The following is a 19,178-nucleotide window of genomic DNA, read 5'->3' as shown; positions in this document are numbered from 1 at the left end:
TGTGATAATTTTTGGTCCATAGACTACCAAGCAGAATAAAATAGAAATAATGAACCCACTATTGGTCAGAAATTGATGGGCTCTCAGAACACTAAGAACAATAAAAAAGTATAAAAACCTTTCAAAGAAAAAGGGAAAACAAAACCCCACAAAATAATAAGAATCAGATTTCTCATTGGCAACCATGGATGCCAACATAAAAAGATCAAAGTGCAGAGAGAAAATAATTGTTAACATAAAATTCTATATGTATAAAAATTATAATTAAAGAGTGAGAGCAAAATATAGACAGAGGAACATGATTGTTTTAGAATATTAAGTTGTTTTTCTACTTTGGAAAAATGGCCAAATGAATGATAAAGCCAAGATTTTAAAAATGGGTTGTAAGACATAGTGAAGAACAAAGAAACTATTAAAGCATAGTCATGTTAAATAATTATTGATTGTTAAAAAAAAATCAATAATCTGAAATTAATTGGGTGTCATGGAGAAAAAGCTGAAATGCCCATGCTAAAGTGCTTGTCTCTGGGGGGCAAAAAGGTAAATATATTGATTATATATTATTTTTTAACTTTTTATTAGGAAAAATTGTAAGCACACATAAAGGTAGAGAAAACAAATAAACCTCACTATATCCATCAGCTTGATGTAACAATTGTTTACATTTGCTATATTCTTGTAGTATTTTAAAACAATTCCCAGATGTTATGACCCTTTACCTCTAAATATGTCAGTGTGTATCTCTAAATCATGACTTTTTATGTAACCATATTGCCATTATGACACCTGACAAGATAAAAACTTTTAGTATCATTTAATATCAAGCCCACGTTTAAACTTTTCTAATTGTCCCCCAAAACTGCCTTTTTACAGTTACTTTGTTCAAACCAGGCCCACATATAGCATTTGGTTGGTGTCCCTTAAGTCTTTTTTTTTAATAAATTTTTATTTTAATGGGGTGACATCAATAAATCAGGGTACATACATTCAAAGAAAACATTTCCAGGTTATCTTGTCATTTAGTTCTGTTGCATACCCATCACCCAAAGAGAGATCATCCTCTGCCACCCTCCATCCAGTTCTCTCTGTACCCCTCCCCCTCCCCCTCTCCCTCCTTCCCTCCCCCCACCCCCCGTAACCACCACACTCCTGTCCATGCCTCTTAGTCTCGCTTTTATGTCCCACCAATGTATGGAATCCTGCAGTTCCTGTTTTTTTCTGATTCGCTTATTTCACCCCGCACAATGCTACCAAGACTCCACCATTCCACTGTAAGTGATCCGATGTCATCATTTCTCCTAGCTGAATAGTATACCATGGTGTATATCTTCTTCTTCCAGACCTCTATTTTTTTTTTTTTACAGTGATTAAAAGCCTTTAAGCAAACTCTTGGCCAATACAGCAAGAATCCATAAAAGAGCAGTCCTTAACATGTTCATCAAGTCCAAGTTGGTCCCATCACCATGCCAAATCCCTGAAAAATGCAACCCAACCACAGTTCAGTCTGTTAGGAGCTGTCACAGGGAGCAGGAGTCCAGGAAAGTTCCCCACAGGAAAAGTCCGCATGGCACTGGAATTGTTGTCACCATTCTATACTTTGCAGCTCATGTCCAAGTCCCAATGACCGCTGCTTCTAGCTGGTAATGATTCAGGTAGACTGGAAAAAGCCATTTGCAGCATGCGTGGATATGGAGCTTCTGTTCTCCTCTGCCTGGAGAGTTGAGACCAGGTTGCTTTTCCCTGGAGCTCTGCGACTGTGGCATGGTAAAGAGAACCTTGGGATACACTAAGCTGGGTGGCAAAGGTAAATTCATAATATGAGTTGGCAAAAGGAGGAAAGAGAGCTCTAAATTAGGAGTAGGTCCCAGCCTGAAATATGAGTGGGGCATTGAGGTAGGAGGGATAAAGGAAACACTATATATTAAGTAAAGCAGCAGAAAATAGGACTATCAACACCCACAACAGAGATCTTTGAGGAAAGAATAAAAAACCTGACTATTCAGGCAAAACATAGTTAAGTGGCCCTTGTGCAAATGAGATCAGTTTACCTGCTTCTTGGAACAAATACCCTAGGCTCGTCCACAGTGTCGTAGATGGGGCCGACGGGCCTGGGCACCTTCAGCCTTCAGTGGCAAACCCCAGCTTTCTGGGCAGGGTTAGGTCATAGGTGGCTGGAGCAGGGCTGGAAGAGACTGAACCCTCCCTTAGAGGAGTGAGGGGGAAGCCCACCTTCCAGTGTCCCTGTTTCCTCACAGCAGAGGCATGTAAGCCTGGCAGGCTTTAGCTCAATGACCTTCCTTTCCACTATTGAAGCAGGACCCAGATGGCATCCTATGAGACCCCTTTGGGGCATTGGAGCCTTTAAGGGTGTATCCTAAAAGCTGGTAGTTCCCCTGATCTCTGTTGGGCTTTTTCTGCCTCTAGGTATCTTAAAAGCCATTCTCAGAAGATCTCGCTGAGGGGTTTGAGGATCCCCATCTGCCTATATAATTCTTTTCCATATATCTGGAGCTATTTGGAAAAGACAAAACAGTGTTATTAGCTAGATCTAATAAAGAAGGTAGTAGTTTGCAGGCGAAAAAGATTTGATGTCTCCTGTTCATCAGCATTCAAAAGAGACGTAATTTTTTTTTTTTTTAAGTAAAAAGCATGATATGGTAGACCCGTCGGAGTCATTGGCCTGGTGTGCAGGATTCCTGGGTTCGATTCCCGGCCAGAGCATACAGGAGAAGCGCCCATCTACCTCTCCACCCCTCCCCCTCTCCCTCCCCTTTGTCTCTCTCCTCCCGCCCGCAGCCAAGGCTCCACTGGAGCAAAGCCACCTTAAGTCTTTAACTCTGAACAGACTCCTACCACACTCCCACGCAAAAAGAAAGAAAAAAGAAAAGAAAAATCTACAAAGTAAAAACATCTCAATTTTTTTATGCAACAAACTTGTAATGAGACCAGGTCTTAAAATGACCCACAATCTGGATTTGTTTGTCTCTTAGTAAAAGCCATTGAATTTGTTCTCTAGCCACTATATTCATAAGACATTTGATCTAAAGCCTTGAGTAGGATCGATTTTAAGTGTTGTTAGAAGTAGTTCTAAGTAGTGCTAGGCACTCCACCTTAAATTGCCTCATGAAGCATATTAAGTCAAATTGACCATTTTTAGAGATGATAAGTTTGATCAGTTTGTTCTGGTGGTGACTGTCTGACCCCTCCATTGCAAAGTGACATTGTTCCTCACCCCTCTTCCTTCCGACCAGCAAGTAATCTACAGGATGATACTTTGTGCTCTGGGAAAAGTACTCTTGGTTTTAAGAGGTGGGAGAAGTAAATCAGAAGCTTTCTAGAAATTAACAAAATGAGAATACTACATATCAAGAAGCTGGAAAAATAAAAACGAAAAGGGCAGAAGAAGTGAATTTATTTTAAGGAAACAGAAACTGATGAATCAGGGAAAAAAATACAATTGACTAATAAACAAACCAAAAGCTGTTCTTAGAAAAGATTAATAAAATAGACAAATATTTGGCAAGTCAGACTGAGAAGTAAAAGAGATAGCATGCAAATAAATAATGGAATATGCGAAAAATTATGAAAAAAAAATGTGTTCTAGAAAATATAGGTGAAATTCTGAGAAAATATAAATGACCAGGTTGGTTACACAATAAATTTTTTTTTCAAGTGAGAGGAGGGGAGATAGTGAGACAGACTCCCACATGCACCCTGACTGGGATCTACCCAGCAACCCCCTGTCCTGGGCCGATGCTCAAATCAACCAAGCTATTTTTAGTGCCTGAGGCCACTGCTTGGACCAATCAAGCTATCCTCAAGACCTTTGCCAACACTTGAATCAAACGAACCACTGGCTGTGGGAGGGGAAGAGGAGGGGGAAGAGGGAGGGGAAGAGAAGCAGATGGTTGCTTCTCATATGTGCCCTGACCAGGATTTGACCCTGGGATGTCCATACACCAGGCTGATGCTCTATCCACTGAGCAACTGGCCAGGGCCCACAATAAATTTTAAAACCCAAATTAATCAATATGAGAAATTCATCTATTAAAGTCAGATGATAAGCAAAATTAGTTTATTAATGTAATTCACCACATTAACAGATTGAAGGAGAAAGCATTATGAAAATAATAATAGCTAACTCATATAGAAATTGCTGTGTGCCAGGCACTGTTCTAAGTTCTTTAAATATATTAACTCACTTAATTTTAATAAATGTAAAAAAAGCATTTGATTAAATTTAACCCTACTCCTGATAGAACCTGTACTAAGAAATATGTCTTAAGAATAAAAAGAAGTATCCCCAGTCTTTAAAAAAATTAAATTATTTTCTGGAAATCTATAGCAAGTATTATACTTGATGGTGATATTAGAACTTTTCATATCAAATGTCAGAAATTCAACTCAAAATAGTTGAAATTACTTACATTTCTGTAAGTAACTTGGAAGCTCCAGGATATTTATATAGATTGGCAACACCTGGACCCAAGGTCTCCCAACCTGGGGTACAAAAGATTATTCAGTCTGCACTGAAATAACATATTCTGGTGCATATAAACTAAGATTCAATTTAACATAAAATTCAAAGTACATACAAATTTATCCAAAATACTCCAGATGTACATATGCCTAGGTCCCAAATTTCTTCCAGTTCATCCAGTTCATTCAAGTTGACTGTGAATATAGAAAAATCAGAAGAGAACCCTCTGCTTACCACATCCCTGCCTTATTCTCATTTCTTGTTTCCCTACCCCATGTCACCCTCAGCCCTTGCTCAGAGCTGGCTTCTAGTTTGAGTAAGGTGTTGTCTGAAGAATTTCCGGATCTCTCCCCAGGCGTGCTCTTGGGCTGCCGCATGCTTAGTAGGGTCCCCTCCCCAGAGCAGGGTTATGGAATGGCCATAGGTCTGGGAAGCATAGCATAGGGGTGCATAGGGCGGTTCTAAGAGGTGGCCTGCCCCGGGGTAGACCAGCATCCTTCCATTGTTTCTCCCATGACTCTTCAGTCGCTCCAAGGCCTGTGTACCACATTCTCTGCTGTTGAGTGCTTGGTCATTCTCTCCTACAATGAAGAGGATCTGACCCTGGGCCTTCTCAATAGGAAGCACGCTCTGCTGATTTAGTTTATTCCGGGTGTCCCCCTTGATGTAGAGGCAGATGGTAGCTCCTGAAACATCCGTCAGCATGTTCTCCATAGATGAGGGGATAGGTGAAATAACCAGATCCTTGTACCTGAGCGGGAAGTCAAGGATAGCATTGGGCCCATTAATGCAGATGGTGGCTGCCACCTGCTTCAGGAAGCAGGCCATTGCCAGCGCAATCTCTGCACCTTTGCTCACGGAAATCACTCCGATTCCTGGCCCTTGGATCTGAAACAAAAAATAAAGTGAACCCATTACAGGCCATACACTGAGAAGGAGTTGTGCAACAGGCCATAAACTCATATAATGAATAGTTAGAAAATGGGGGGAGGGGTGTCCTGGCATTGTGTTCGCCAGCTTCTGTGACTAAGAACACTACCTACCTCCCCTCTTTAAGCCTTACTGTGTCATGGGGGTGAAAATATTACTTACCTTGCAGGATTATTGTTGGGAAGCAAGTGAAACAATAAATAAAAATTTTTTCAAAGGCAGAGTTCTATAAAAGCCTAAATTTACCCGCAGCATACAACATCACAAGAGCAGAGGCAGATATGCTTTCCGAAGAATCAAATTCTTCTCTCCAGCTAATAAAAGAGGTTTTCTAGGTTCTTTCAAATATTATGTTAGCATAGTTCATATTTAACTAGCATTTTATAAATATTATTATTTTTTTTTTAGCTAGAGAGACAGAGACAGAGAGAGGGACAGTTAGGGACAGACTGGCAAGAAGGGAGAGAGATGAGAAAAATCAATTCTTCGTTGTGGCTGCTTAGCTGTTCATTGATTGCTTCCTCATATGTGCCTTGACTGGAGGGTTACAGTTGAGCCAGGGACCCTTTGCTCAAGCCAGTGACCTTGAGCTCAAGCCGACAACCTTGGGCTTTCAGCCAGCAATCATGGGGTCATGTCTATGATCCCATGCTCAAGCCAGTGACCCCATGCTCAAGCTGGTGACCTTGAGGCTTTGAACCCTGGTCCTTCGCATCCCAATCTGACACTCTATCCACTTTGCCACCACCTGGTCAAGCGAAAAAAAAACTTTTAATTAGAGCTTTCTGAGATTCAGTTTTTCAAGTTCCTACTGCAATTGGGTTGAGAGAGCCAAGAATCTGATACTATATTCTGTAGGAAACCCAGTGGGCATCCATATTTGGAAACCATTTGCTTGAGGAACAACTGGGAGCGTAAGAAGAGGGCTGTAACTGGAGCTAGGAAGCAGATTAATACACAACTGCAGTATGGCAGGTGAGCAACGATTAGAGAGCAAACTAAAACAGTGGCAGGAAGGATGAAGAGAGTCGATATATTGAGAAAGATTCATGAGGAGAACCTAAAACCCTTTGGGATTGGTTGAGGATGTGGGGGAAGGGAAAGGGAAGACACTACATTGGCAAAGATGACAAAGTGGATTTACTAAGAGTCTACTATTTGCTAGACCAGCAATTTTCAGCCAAGTGTGCCACAAAAAATTTTAAAACATGCAATACCTGACTATTTAGTCAAAGACACTGACCTCTTTTCCCTTAGATTGTCAGATTAAAAAAAATGACAACAGCCAACACAACAATAGCTGTCTGACAAGAATGAATCTAAATTATACCTGTTTTTGGTCAGAGCAGCAGAATTTTAGTAATTAGTTTATGTGTGCCATGAGATGAAAAAGGTTGATGATCCCTGCTCTAGACCCTAGGTTAAGTACTTTACACACATTATCTCAGTTAGTCCTTTCAAGAAAGCTGAGATTCAGGAAGTTTAAGTCTCGATCAAGGTTACACCAGTATCAAGGGGCCTAGCGGGGGTTGAACCCCTTCTGCTGAATCTAATTCCAAAGTGATTTTGCCAATTGCCCTTTCTCCTCAGACAATGTTACAAATGGTTAAATTTGAAATGGAAAAAAAAAAACATTTTGTATGGGATTTAATTCCTTGTAGTCAATCCTTTCAAAAAAGACAAAGAGGTTTAGAAAAATCACACATATATTGGATGATGATGATGATGGCGGTGACAATTAAGATGAAGACACTGATAGTGTTTCCATAGGAATCATATCCTCTCTCACCTGGAAAAGAGTCAGGGCTACCCAAGGGAGAAAACAATACAAGTCAGGGAGTCAGGATGACTTCAGTTCTGGAGCAAAGACATTGCCAGAGGGCTCTGGCACTGGCTGTGTAGTTTGGGCACATTACTTTATCTGACCGTGCTTTCTCATCTGAAAAATGAGGATGATGTCAACAGTACTTATTTCACAAAGTTCTCGTGAGCATGAAATGAGACAGTGCATACAAAGTATTGAGCATAGTCTAAAAAACAGACACTACATGTTAGCTGGTGTGATGGTGTTACCACTGTTAGGCCGAATCATATGAAATAACTGATATTTGAACAGTTTTCAGCTACAAAACAATAAGTGAATATGGTTCAACTTAACAGAATGTCACTCCTGACACCTGACCATGTGACATTTCTCCCTATGGGTCCTTTTTTTTTAGTCATTACCACAAATAACAGTACTCTGTGACCTCCTGAACTGAACTGAATCATCATCTGATGTTTAATTTCTAAAAAAGAAAAGGTGAGTTATCAGATGTACTATTCTAGTCCCTATTAAACTTGAATGTGCATGTGAATTAGCTGGGGATCTTTTTAAAAATGTAGATACTGATTCAGAGATGGGGCCTCAGAGTCTACCAGCAAACGCTACTAGGTGATGCTGAGGCCTCTGGTCCAGGGACCACACTTTCAATAGTATAATGACATTTGACAGAGAATTCTAAAATGACCCATCCTTTCCAGATTCCAAAGCTCCTGACATTGAACCTTTACCTTAGGCCTCATTCTGCTCCTGGATCTCAAACTAACTAAAGAGCTAATTCAGCCAAGTCAGATGGTACATCCAAGTCAATTTTGCTGATAATCTTGTTCTGAACTCATGGCCCAGCTCTGATATTGAACTTCTGCATTGCTCTTAGTCTTAGGACTCTTTCATGTGATTTATGCTAGCCTTACTTCACACTGAGATAATCACTGAAGTTTGCAAACATGTCAAGCCTGAGAATTGGTGGCTGATTTGAGATTTGACGTTGGTGGCTGATAAAACATGGAGGAGCCACTTGTGAAGAGATCATAAGAAATTTAAATATAAGAAGTCTTGGCTTTTGTCCCACTAAAAAGAATCATAATATATCTACCCTTTTTATTGTCTTCTTTATGCCAATAAGTACTACACCTGTCTCTAACCAACCCTACAGTCTTATAAGGTAGATATTAACATCAATCCTATAAAGTACATATTAGCATTCCTATTTTAACCATAAACAGGTGCTATGTGCCCAAGTCTAAACAATTTGGTTAAATGGACAGGACAGACATCTGTGATTTTTTAGTTTGTTTTTTACTATAAGGTTGCAAGGTAAAATGAAGAGTATTTTAAATACCTTGGGGTGAGCTAGTAGCAAGTTGGCAGCTTCCTCAAAATATTCCAGGTCTACCTCCTGCAGCCGGTCGGGCAGGTCTTCATAGGCAAAATATGCTAATGCCAGGACCGCAAAGCCATGGGAAGCCAGAAGACTAGCTCGATATTCAATTAGACCCCCTACATTCCCAAACAAATCAAGGATTCCTGGGAAAGGGCCTTCTCCTGAAAGAAGAGAGGAGAATGGTGGGGGGCACAGAGGTCAAGTAGACAGCACAGGTGGAGCAAAGGGCATTCCACCTCCTCACACAAACACACGAAGGGAAGTTAGTTTTAATAGATTGTGGGAAATACTAGTTCTTCAATAATTTGATGCTATTTGTCTTTGTTTTTATTTCCATCAACAATTTTTTTCTCTACCATCAAAGATTAGTCTCTGGCCCTGGTCGGTTTTCTCAGTGGGTAGAGCATTAGCCCAGTGTATGGACATCCTGGGTTCCATCCCCAGTCAGGGACACAGGAGAAGAAACCATCTGCTTCTTTCCCCCTCCTTCTTCCTCTTCTCTCCTTTTTCCGCTCCACATCCAGTGGCTTGGTTGGTCCAAGACATGGCCCTGGGCACTGAGGATATAGCTCAGTTGATTCAAACATCAGCCTCAGAGGGGGGTTACCAGATGGATCCTGGTCTGAGCACATATAAGAGTCTGTCTCTCTATCTCTCCTCCCCTCACTTAAAAAAAAATGATCAGTCTCACCTGGTGGGAGAAAAAGGGCTCCTCGCAGGCGCCCCTCTCGGATCTGCACCCGCTGCGTCCCAGGGCGGTGGAACCAGCGCTGTACCACCTGGCAGGCCCTGGGCTGAACTGTGGGGGATTCTTCAATATAAAGTGAGTCATATAGTTTCAGGGTGACCAAAAAGGGGCTCTTCATCACTTCCCTCTTATACAGCCTCCTGAAAGGTTTCTCAGGCTTCAGAGACCAAAAAAGGCCCATCGGATGGACCCCCATGTAGTCGCCCCCAAGTGAAGGAGCCTGCTTCAGGTCAAGCTCGCCGTCCTGGTTTGCCCTGTAGAAGGCTCTGGACTGGAACAGATTTCCCTTCTCATCCTTCAGAGATGCATGGAGGGTCACCAGCTGCAATGGATGCAGGCCTGTCGCTTGGATGTGCACAGGCTCATCAGCAAGGGCACTTGCTGGGGTGGCTGTCAGATGGAACATTGGCAGATGGCTAAGGGATCACAAATGGTATTTCCTGACCTGCAGTGGAAGAGGACACTTTGAGTTAGAGACTTAAATTCCAAGAAAAAAACTCCAGACAAAGCTTACGTTAGGTCTGGCCAAGTTAGATTTCTAGAGAGAGCAAGGTACCCAGAACATTTGGAGGAGGGAGAAGAGGATGTGCAGAGAGTACTCAGTGTTCTCATTTTATTGATACCTAGGAGGAAACGCATTAGTTGGCACGCTCAAAGTGTCATAAATAATTAACAGTAGAACTGGAAATTCAAGCTAAGGCTGACACCACAGCCTCCTTATCCATTATAACACTGCAGTAAATCTGGCTTTCGTGGTTTTAAAAGTAAGTTGAACTTTGATGCCTCAGTTGAGGTAATACCCATGTGACCAATTTCGCAGGGTGTTTATTAACATTACCAAAAGGGTAATGCATGATAAGGGGCTTAGAGAAAGGATCGGTGCTGCTTTTCCATCCCCAGGCCTATCTGGGTTACAGTGGCATAAACAAATATATTGTGGGGTTTGTTTTTGTCTCTAATCCCTCTCTGCCCTTGTAAAACTGACCTTTTGCTCTTCTCACAGTACCTATTATTGTTCTTTTTTAAAGGGAAAATTAAAGTTTATGATCTTGTCTCTGCTTTTATGCTTTCCCAAGGGAGTGATAAATGTAAAAATGTGTTTTGTAGTAAAGAGACTTTAATGTACATTTAACCATTTTTCACTCTGCTCAATTATAAGGAAAATTTGGGGTGTTTTTTTCTTTTCCTTCCCTCCTCCCTTCCTTCCTTCCTTCCTTCCTTCCTTCCTTCCTTCCTTCCTTCCTTCCTCCCTTCCTCTATACTTCATTTCTTAAAGGATTTGAACCTGTTTACAGATAAACAAACACAGATGAAAATAAAAACAAAATGGGATCTGGGAAACTATGAACTAGAATGAGAGGCATTGGGCAAGAAAACCTGGAGCAGGAGTAGTAGAGCATTTTGAGGGCTGAGTTTGGCCCTGAGTTAGTGAGAGCCAGGGGGAAAAGGCCAGCTAGTCAGTTTTGCCATTCTAATTATTCTCATAGAAACAGTTACCAGTTCTGGGGGTGGAGGGTGGGAGTGAGCCCTTTCCAAAATTTAGCTCTAAAAAAAATTTCTCATATGAAACTCTGACAGGTATGTACTATTTTTTTCAACAGTGTCTTCACATACATTGTAATAGTAGTTGACTCCTCAAAAAGCTTGATTCTTCAAGAGATCCTTAATTTTAGGGGGGGAATACGAAATAAAGGCTTTAGGTTTGAGTGGAAAAGCTTCTGGGAAAGAAACTGGCTCTGTCAAGGCAGGGACAGAAAAGGGGTTCTTGACATTCAATCAGTGATGGGATTCAGCCGGTCCGCAATGGTTCAGCAGAACCAATACCTAATTTTTTGTTGAGTTCAGCGAACCAGTTGTTAAAATGGCACTTGTAATCAGGGTTCTCTCTCAGGTGGGTGCCTGGGCAGCTGTCCAATGTGGAAATCACAAATTTACATTCCTTACTCTTCTTTAACATTCATCTGTGCAACAGCATATTCTAAGAGCCCGTAGTAATGTTTATTCCATCCATAGGAGAAAAAAATTGAAAGTGAGGACGTCAATCAAGAAGCAATATGGAAATACCTTAAATAACAGTTTTATTGTTTTTTGTTAGGTTTTATTTAATATATTTTCATTAATATTTTAAAACTCATAACATAATTTAGTTTTGTGTACCTCTTTTATTGTTCTTATTTAAGTATTAAATGCATGAAATAATAAGCTACCTTTCTGTATATCATTTTTTTTATACTTAAAACGGTCATTAGGGCAGAGAACCGGCTGCTAAATTATTTGAATCCCACCACTGTATTCAATCCTTAGCTGTGGAAAAAGTCATCAGAGATAGGCAATAATCAAGGGGAAAATGCCTTTTTGCGCTTACTTTAAAAGTGCTTTTCTGTAGCCCTGGCCAGATAGTTCGGATGGTTAGAGTGTCGTCCTGATGAACAGAGGCTGCTGGTTTGATCCCTGGTAAGGGCACATACACAGTTGATGTTTCTGTTTCTCTCCTTAAAATCAATCAATAAATTATTTTTAAAAAGTGATTTTCTGGCCCTGGCCGGTTGGCTCAGTGGTAGAGCGTTGGCCTGGCGTGCAGAAGTCCCAGGTTCAATTTCCAGCCAGGGCACACAGGAGAAGCGCCCATCTGCTTCTCCACCCCTCCCCCTCTCCTTCCTCTCTGTCTCTCTTCCCCTCCCGCAGCGAGGCTCCATTGGAGCAAAGATGGCCCGGGCGCTGGGGATGGCTCCTTGGCCTCTGCCCCAGTCGCTGGAGTGGCTCTGGTAGCAAAAGAGCGACGCCCTGGAGGGGCAGAGCATCGCCCCCTGGTGGGCAGAGCATTGCCCCCTGGTGGGCGTGCTGGGTGGATCCCGATCGGGTGCATGCGGGAGTCTGTCTGACTGTCTCTCCCCATTTCCAGCTTCAGAAAAATCAAAAAAAAAAAAAAAAAAGTGATTTTCTGCAAAGACCATACTCCTTCCCAACCTAATCCCCTATCAACAACCTGCGCTTTTGGCCATTTTATGTAAACTAAAACTCACGGTCAATGGAATAATGTTGAATTAATTGAATGATTGTGCATGTTTTCCTTCAATACTGTATTGGGAACATTCTTGACAAAAGAAGGTGGCATCATTTCAAATTTCATGGGTCTTTCACTTGTGTCAGTGAGATGGGACAATGTTTTTTAAAAATCCCATGTCCCTTGTAATATGTGGGTGCTCTTTAGGTATTTTCTGACATGACCCTTCCTGGAAGCCTCTGTAGCTGCTATTTCCTTTGCCCCCACCCCCCCAAAAAAAAAGATTATGGAGAAAGGATCAATAATTTCCCCTATTTTATAAATCCTTTCCCTATTCTTTTTATTATTATTTTCCTTCTCAAAACTTCTCTACAATGGATTGACTCAATATAGATTTTATTTTCAAGTTGAGTTCATTTGAATTGTTTCCCATCCCCACTCTCCAGCACGCGTCCTGCCTCTCATCTGATCCTCCCCAGTGGACTGCAAACTCCTCCAGCGCAGGGACAATGCGCTTAAACTCTAAGGATCCTGTTGATACTCATGTAGCATCCCATGGACATGCTTAGGAGTTAGGAGATTCATAACGGGCAGGGGGGAAAGAGCACCAAATATGTAATAAAACTACTCTACTTCCAGAGTGCTTTTGTAATATAAAATATTGAGGTTTCTTCCCAAGTCATGGTTCCTCTTTACCTGAGAATTGCCTCCTAAAGCCCAGAGATGGACTCTCACTAGCTATGTTTATACCATGTGACCTCAACCCTGGGGGTCATTGGATCAGGGCAAGACGTGATTCAAGATGTGCCAGGGTTGTTCTCCTCTTGGGAATTTAGAATTGAAACTCAGAGACCACTAGTCACTCTATCAGGGTCAGGACAAAGAGCAAGGCAAAATGGCAGCTAGGTAGCAAATTTTATTAGCATGATCAAACTCCTGAAAGTTTGGACACCAGGAGCCTCCTTTGCCACACACTGGTCCTGGTCCTGGACTCTTTGTATGTGGCTGATTTTACAAGATTCAGAAGATGTGCTCAGAAAATCACAGAAAGTCATTCTGGGCTTAGAGTGTGGGCGTGTGAGGAGAGAGAGACAAAGACAGAGAGAAATGTGATTGTTTTTATCTTAAGAAGCTCCTGAAGAAAGGGTGGCTCATTTAGAAGGACGGGGGTTATGTGTATAAATGTAAAAGGAAAGGGAGATGCAAGAAGGTAGGTTTCAGAAGACTTCAGTCTTTGAGAGAATCTGTCTTAAAGCTAGAATTTTGTTTTGGGCTCTCAGCTCTCAGCCAACTACTGAATGCTAGACATTTTGTTTCCTAATTCTTCTGGAGCTTCTGTTAAATGTGTTTATTTATTGATTTTGACTTGTCAGAAATTACTCATAATTGTCATTATTATTCTGCACCTAAATTTTTTGCCATTTATACCAAGTAATATGCAAGAGTTAGATTATAGTGAAACTTCCTAAAAGAAGCAGTTCTCCTAAGAAGATGATGTAGCTTTGTCATAAACAAACCCATGCAACAAACAGAGGGAAAGAGAGAGAGAGACCACTTGATCAGTGAATAGTATGTGCTTGTGAATGGTGTCTTAGGTTTCCTGACCAAATAAAGACTAAGAGGAAGCCATAAAGTTAGTAACCCTAGTGTCATTTCCCTTGGAATACGGGCTACATTAAGTCATCTTCTGTCATCAGTGGTCAAGGCAGGGTGTGCCTTCATAAAGATTTGGTAGGAATCCAAGAAAAAGTTTTGTAAGTTGCCTTTTCAAAAATTGATTGTAAGCCTACCAGACCTCTGACTTAACAGGTCTATGTGTCATCTGTTCCTTAGAGAACACTGCCTTATCAATTCGGTGGAAACAAGAAAAATCTAGGATTAAAATACACACAACATATTGTAGGTGCACATGCACACACATGCGCACACACACACGCACGCGCACACACCACAAAGAACTTGTACATATACGCCAGGGATTCTCAACTGGGGTTCTGAGGAGCCCTAAGGTTCTGAAAAATATCACTAAAGTTTCCACAAGAGCTCTTAATTGGAAAAAAAAGAAACAACTTTTGAACTTCAAATATCATAGGATGCTAGTATATGCAATGACAGGTAGTAACTGAGCAACCAAATCAGGTCACCCCATTGGGAAGTATGAAAATGAACTGTTCAAGTGGTTGAGTGCATTCTCAGTTTTGGATGAAGATGGGGAGGCTGTTGATGGTTAGTGAGCACTATATTGCATGGTGAGGAGGATAGTGGGCTCGTAATGTTTGCCTCTCCTCCCTGGAGAACATCTCCAAACTCCCCTTATGCTTGGTAGAAGTTAAGAGTGTAAACAAACTTTATCTGAGGAAGAAAATCAGAGAGAAGTCTGCATTCCACAAAATGAATTTTTGGCCCTGGCCGGTTGGCTCTGTGGAGAGAGCGTTGGACCAGCATGTGGACATTCCAGGTTTGATCCCCGGTCAGGGCACACATGAGAAGTAACCATCTGCTTCTCTTCCCCCACTCTCTCCCTCTTCTTAAACTTCCCCTCTCGCAGCCAGTGGTTGGCTCAATTGGGCCAAGCTTTAGCTTCAGGCACTGAGAATAGTTTGGTCGATTTGAGCATCAGCCCCAGAGGGGGGTTGCCAGGTGGATCCTGGTTGGGGTGCATGTAGGAGTCTGTCACTCTATCTCACCTTTTTCACTTAAAAATAAAAAGAAGTTTTATACACTGCAACTCAGCTGTACCCTGGCCCTTTGCTATTATTGTAAACACTACAAAGTATGGATAGTGTAAGAAGAGCATTGTAATAACAAGCAGTTTTTAGGGGATTTTTCTCATTTTGTTATTTATCATACCACTCTTCTATATTTTAGTAAGAAGTTGCATTTTACAAAGATGTTTATGGTCCGATAAGGTGATTTTTGAAGATAAATTTAAAATGGAAGAGAAGGGTTGAAAGAATGGGACAAACCTCAAGCCCTGGCTGGTTGGCTCAGCAGTAGAGCATCGGCCTGGCGTGCGGGGGACCCGGGTTCTATTCCTGGCCAGGGCACATAGGAGAAGCACTCATTTGCTTCTCCACCCCCTCTCCTTCCTCTCTGTCTCTCTCTTCCCCTCCCGCAGCCTAGGCTCCATTGGAGCAAAGATGGCCCGGGCGCTGGGGATGGCTCCTTGGCCTCTGCCCCAGGCGCTAGAGGGGCTCTGGTCGCGGCAGAGCGACGCCCCGGAGGGGCAGAGCATCACCCCCTGGTGGGCAGAGCTTCGCCCCTGGTGGTCGTGCGGGGTGGATCCCGGTCGGGCGCATGCGGGAGTCTGTCTGAATGTCTCTCCCCGTTTCCAGCTTCAGAAAAATTAAAAAAAAAAAAAAAAAAAAAGAATGGGACAAGCCTCATAAGATTAGTGATGGGGAATTGCAATCTTCCAACTCATTTCCCAAAGGACAACAACAATAAATCGGTCTTTATAATGAAGCAACTGATCAGCGGGATTACGTTACTTGGTAACACAATCCATCCTGCTTCACTGTGCTTCCTCTTTAACAAACAATTTTAGAAAGGGAGCAATGGTTCCAGGAAAATTGGAAAGAAAATCATATACCACAACCATCCAACAAGTAGAAGAACCGGTTATTTTGAATAGCTATTGAAATTATATTCTCTCCCCAATTCCCTTTCTTCCTCTAACAGCAAACAGTTATTGAGCCATAGCTGCCAGATTCACTTAAGGGTAAAGTCTAACACCTTTGGCCTCTAGCACTTAAGACTTTTTGCAGGGAAAGGCTCTACCTTGTACCCTGGAGAACTTCCTTGTGTTCGCAGGCAAAGCGAGGACCCCCAGAGGAGGCTTCCCAAAATGGTTTTCTCACGCGTCTCTCCCTATCTTATGGGGAGGCTGCCACCAGGCGGTTTTCCCATCCACCTCTCTGGTTCCAGAGCAGGACGTTCCAGCCCACTGCCACACCCCTTCAGGGCAGAGCTGCAGGCTTCGTGACCATTTTGCTGCAGGCTAGAGTTGGTTTCTCAGCAACGGTGTGTCACAACTGTGTGGAAGTTACTGGGCCCATTTTGTTTCAGGGCCATCCTCTGGGTATGTGAGACAAGGACCCAGAGAGCTGGTACCTTGAGCTTCGCCAGCCTTTACCATCTAACTAAATAGCCGGTCTGAATAGAAAGGGGGCTCGCTCTCCTTCATCAGCTAAATCTGTCATCTCAGCCACATGCAGCCAATTAAATTTTAATTCATTAAAAATAAACAAAAGTCAAAATTTAGTTCCTCAGTCACCCTGACCACATTTTAACTGCTCAGTAGGCACATGTAACTAGTGGCCACTGCCTTGGACAATGCACACATAGACCATTTCCATCATCACAGAATTCATAGATACGTGAATTCCAAACGGCCCTCTTGATGTTCCGCTTCTCTGTCAGACCTCACCCTTACTGGACTATCGCCCCTGAGACAGGAATTCCAAGAAGCTGGCAAGCCCCCCAAGGAGGAGCATTCCGGACATACCAGAACTTTTGCTTCTGTATCCCCTCAGGCTCTCCCCAAACACTATATAATTCCCCCTAGTCTGTAACCGGTGCTCTTCTCTCCCGGAGAAGTGCCTGGCAGGGTTCCTATTCTGGTCTTTCGGATTCCCTTGGATTCCAACAAGAATACCCTGTTGGACGGCACTACTCTGGATTATAAATTATTCCTCGAGAGCAGGAATTATACCTTATTCTACACTCTATTCCTCAGCTCCCAAAATACTGCCTGGCACATATGAATTGCTCAGTAAATGAGGAATTAAATGAAAAATAATAATAAATGATAGATGAAAAAGCAAAAGACAAAAAATTGAGTTAAACTTCTCAGAGTATGAAGAAGAAAGAATGGATGCCCAACTGAATTTTGATACACTACTACTGAAGTTGGAGGCTCCTCAGAATCCAATAGAAGATAGATGTCCAGGCTTCCTCATTTTTTGCAGAAGGCACTACCCCACACACTGCTGAGTCGATAAAACCAAGGATACAAAGCAACCAGAAGACGAGAAACCACCCCTGAGCGGGCTCACACAGGATTAGCCTTGTGGTGGCTGGAGAGGGAAGACAAGAAACCACCACATTGTTGAGCCGGCTCCAGTCCTCCAGATTCCGGGGGGGGGGGGGGGGGGGGGGGGGGGGGTTAGATCAAGCCGATGCCCTTGGGAGAGCTTGACCTGCTTGCAGTCAGGGCAGTCAAAAACTGGCAAGACACCAAAACACCAGGAGGCAAGAAATAAAAGAAAGAAAGGTCCTCCCTAGACGTTAACGTTGCTAATCAAGAAACAAAAGTTCCATTCCCTTCAGGAGCCTGACACTTTCCGTTCTCCATGACCAGCACTTTCTCCCCCTCCTTCCAAGCAATAAATCCTAGGGGGGGAAAATCTTGAGTCAAGAAACAATTTCTCCGTAAATTCACATGAGCTGGACCCTGACTTTTGCAGCCCAGCATTCCGGAGCAGTAAACCTCAATGCTTGTTAATCGAGGGTCCCTCTGAGAACTGTGCTACCTGCAGAGATGAGAGAAATGCTCAGAGTGAAATGAAAGCAGCCTTGCCAGGTGCCTGGCCACTCAAATCAGAAAGCAGACCATTTCCGCAAGGCTGTGACAGCCCATTCCCCAAACACTCACCCTGAAGTCAGCGGCAGGAAGCAGTTTGATGCAGAACCCCTTGCAGAGCCAACTGCCAGCGCTGGACACTAGCTCATTGCTGTTGTGATTTGCATTCAGAACACCTCAGCCTAATGCTCAAAATTCCAATTGTCCCCACAGAAACTGCAGGCAGCTCCTTCTTCGTAAGTCCCCAGTGACTGGAGTCCCAGCTTCTGCTAGTAGTCTGGGCAGGAGCTCAGCCTAGTGGGAGTGTTTTTCTGCTGGTGTTTTGTAACAGTCTCATATTTCATCACATGGCTCTGGTCTTTGAGCCTTTTTTTTTTTTGGTGGTGGTTCCTAAAAAGGTGAATTCCAACTATCCATCTTCAGAGCAGGGTGGTTTTAAGCCCCACCAGAAAGATCAGGATCAGGGGGGAACACTTTGTAAAGTAGATGATTATCTAACTGAGGCAGGAGATAGTAAGAAGCTAGGAAAATTTCTTGGCAAGTAGAATAGGGAAACTGAGTCAGAGAACTGAACACACTGGCCAAGCCATTTACAGCCAGATACTGAAGGTCACTTCCCTAAAGGTAACATCTAGGCATCAGCCGTATTTTAGCCCCAGGCCCAGAAAAGCAGCAAAACTAGGTGGGGGACACCAGGACCAGCTACCATCACTAATGATCCTCTGTGCTGGCACTGACTAATCGGTGGAGGCCATGACCTTGAAAGGACACACCTGGAAGAGCTGATGAATATTCTCTTGGATCCTCCCCTAAGACTGCCCCTAAATCCTCAGCCTTTAAAAACCTCAAGTCAGCACATGCTCTCCCTCCCAAGAACATACCCCTGCCTTTCACTTCCTTCTCTTTTTCCCCCATAAGTCCCCAAAACTCTAAGGGTCCCCAAGAGGCTTGCAACCAGGGGACCAATGGGCAGTGGCAGCTTCTCCCAGACTAAACCCCTAAAACTGACCCCAAGGCCGCCTTTTCTCTGACTTCCTGTGTAGGCTCATTTCTTCTCCATATTGTTTCTAGAGAGCCAAAGCAGCCTGGCCGTGGCTCTCCCGTTGCTTCTTCTATCCTATGTCCTTTCTTCTTCCACTGTCCCTAGCTTTTATAAATGTACTCTCAAAATCACCTGGCCTGCATTTTCATAAATGCTTAATCAGTAAAAAACGTTTCAGAACCAT

The 19,178-nt window shown here is 42.8% G+C and overlaps 1 protein-coding gene across 3 annotated transcripts; it reads right to left on the bottom strand.

Moving 5' to 3' along the window:
• Nucleotides 1–4,058: 4,058 nt before the first annotated feature.
• Nucleotides 4,059–18,241, bottom strand: BAAT (bile acid-CoA:amino acid N-acyltransferase). 3 transcript variants are annotated; one of them, XM_066256632.1, is made up of 5 exons: nucleotides 18,025–18,241; nucleotides 11,730–11,856; nucleotides 9,308–9,809; nucleotides 8,575–8,777; nucleotides 4,059–5,368 (listed from the first exon to the last, which is right to left on the bottom strand). In XM_066256632.1, exons 3-5 carry the CDS (start codon nucleotides 9,768–9,770, stop codon nucleotides 4,775–4,777), a joined length of 1,260 nt encoding a protein of 419 aa, XP_066112729.1. In that variant the 5' UTR covers nucleotides 9,771–9,809; nucleotides 11,730–11,856; nucleotides 18,025–18,241; the 3' UTR covers nucleotides 4,059–4,774. The 3 variants fall into 3 exon arrangements, with proteins under 3 accessions (XP_066112729.1, XP_066112727.1, XP_066112730.1); XM_066256630.1 differs by lacking the exon at nucleotides 11,730–11,856; XM_066256633.1 differs by lacking the exons at nucleotides 11,730–11,856; nucleotides 18,025–18,241 and adding an exon at nucleotides 16,149–16,282.
• Between the last annotated feature and the right edge of the window lie 937 nt (nucleotides 18,242–19,178).

The sequence above is a fragment of the Saccopteryx bilineata genome, chromosome 2, assembly GCF_036850765.1.
Source record: "Saccopteryx bilineata isolate mSacBil1 chromosome 2, mSacBil1_pri_phased_curated, whole genome shotgun sequence".
Lineage (NCBI taxonomy): Eukaryota > Metazoa > Chordata > Mammalia > Chiroptera > Emballonuridae > Saccopteryx > Saccopteryx bilineata.
Note: the sequence above shows the minus strand (reverse complement) of the source record. Positions and strands in the feature narration are given on the sequence as shown.

What these genes read in the sequence shown, in the direction of transcription:
- BAAT (XM_066256632.1), bottom strand. Translation starts at nt 9,770, where the DNA reads ATGTTCCATCTGACAGCCACCCCAGCAAGTGCCCTTGCTGATGAGCCT. An exon ending in AGCCCTTTTTCTCCCACCAG is followed by an intron (nt 8,778 to 9,307) that starts GTGAGACTGATC and finishes CTCTTCTTTCAG; the next exon opens with GAGAAGGCCCTTTCCCAGGA. An exon ending in TGCTACTAGCTCACCCCAAG is followed by an intron (nt 5,369 to 8,574) that starts GTATTTAAAATA and finishes TTTTTGTTTCAG; the next exon opens with ATCCAAGGGCCAGGAATCGG.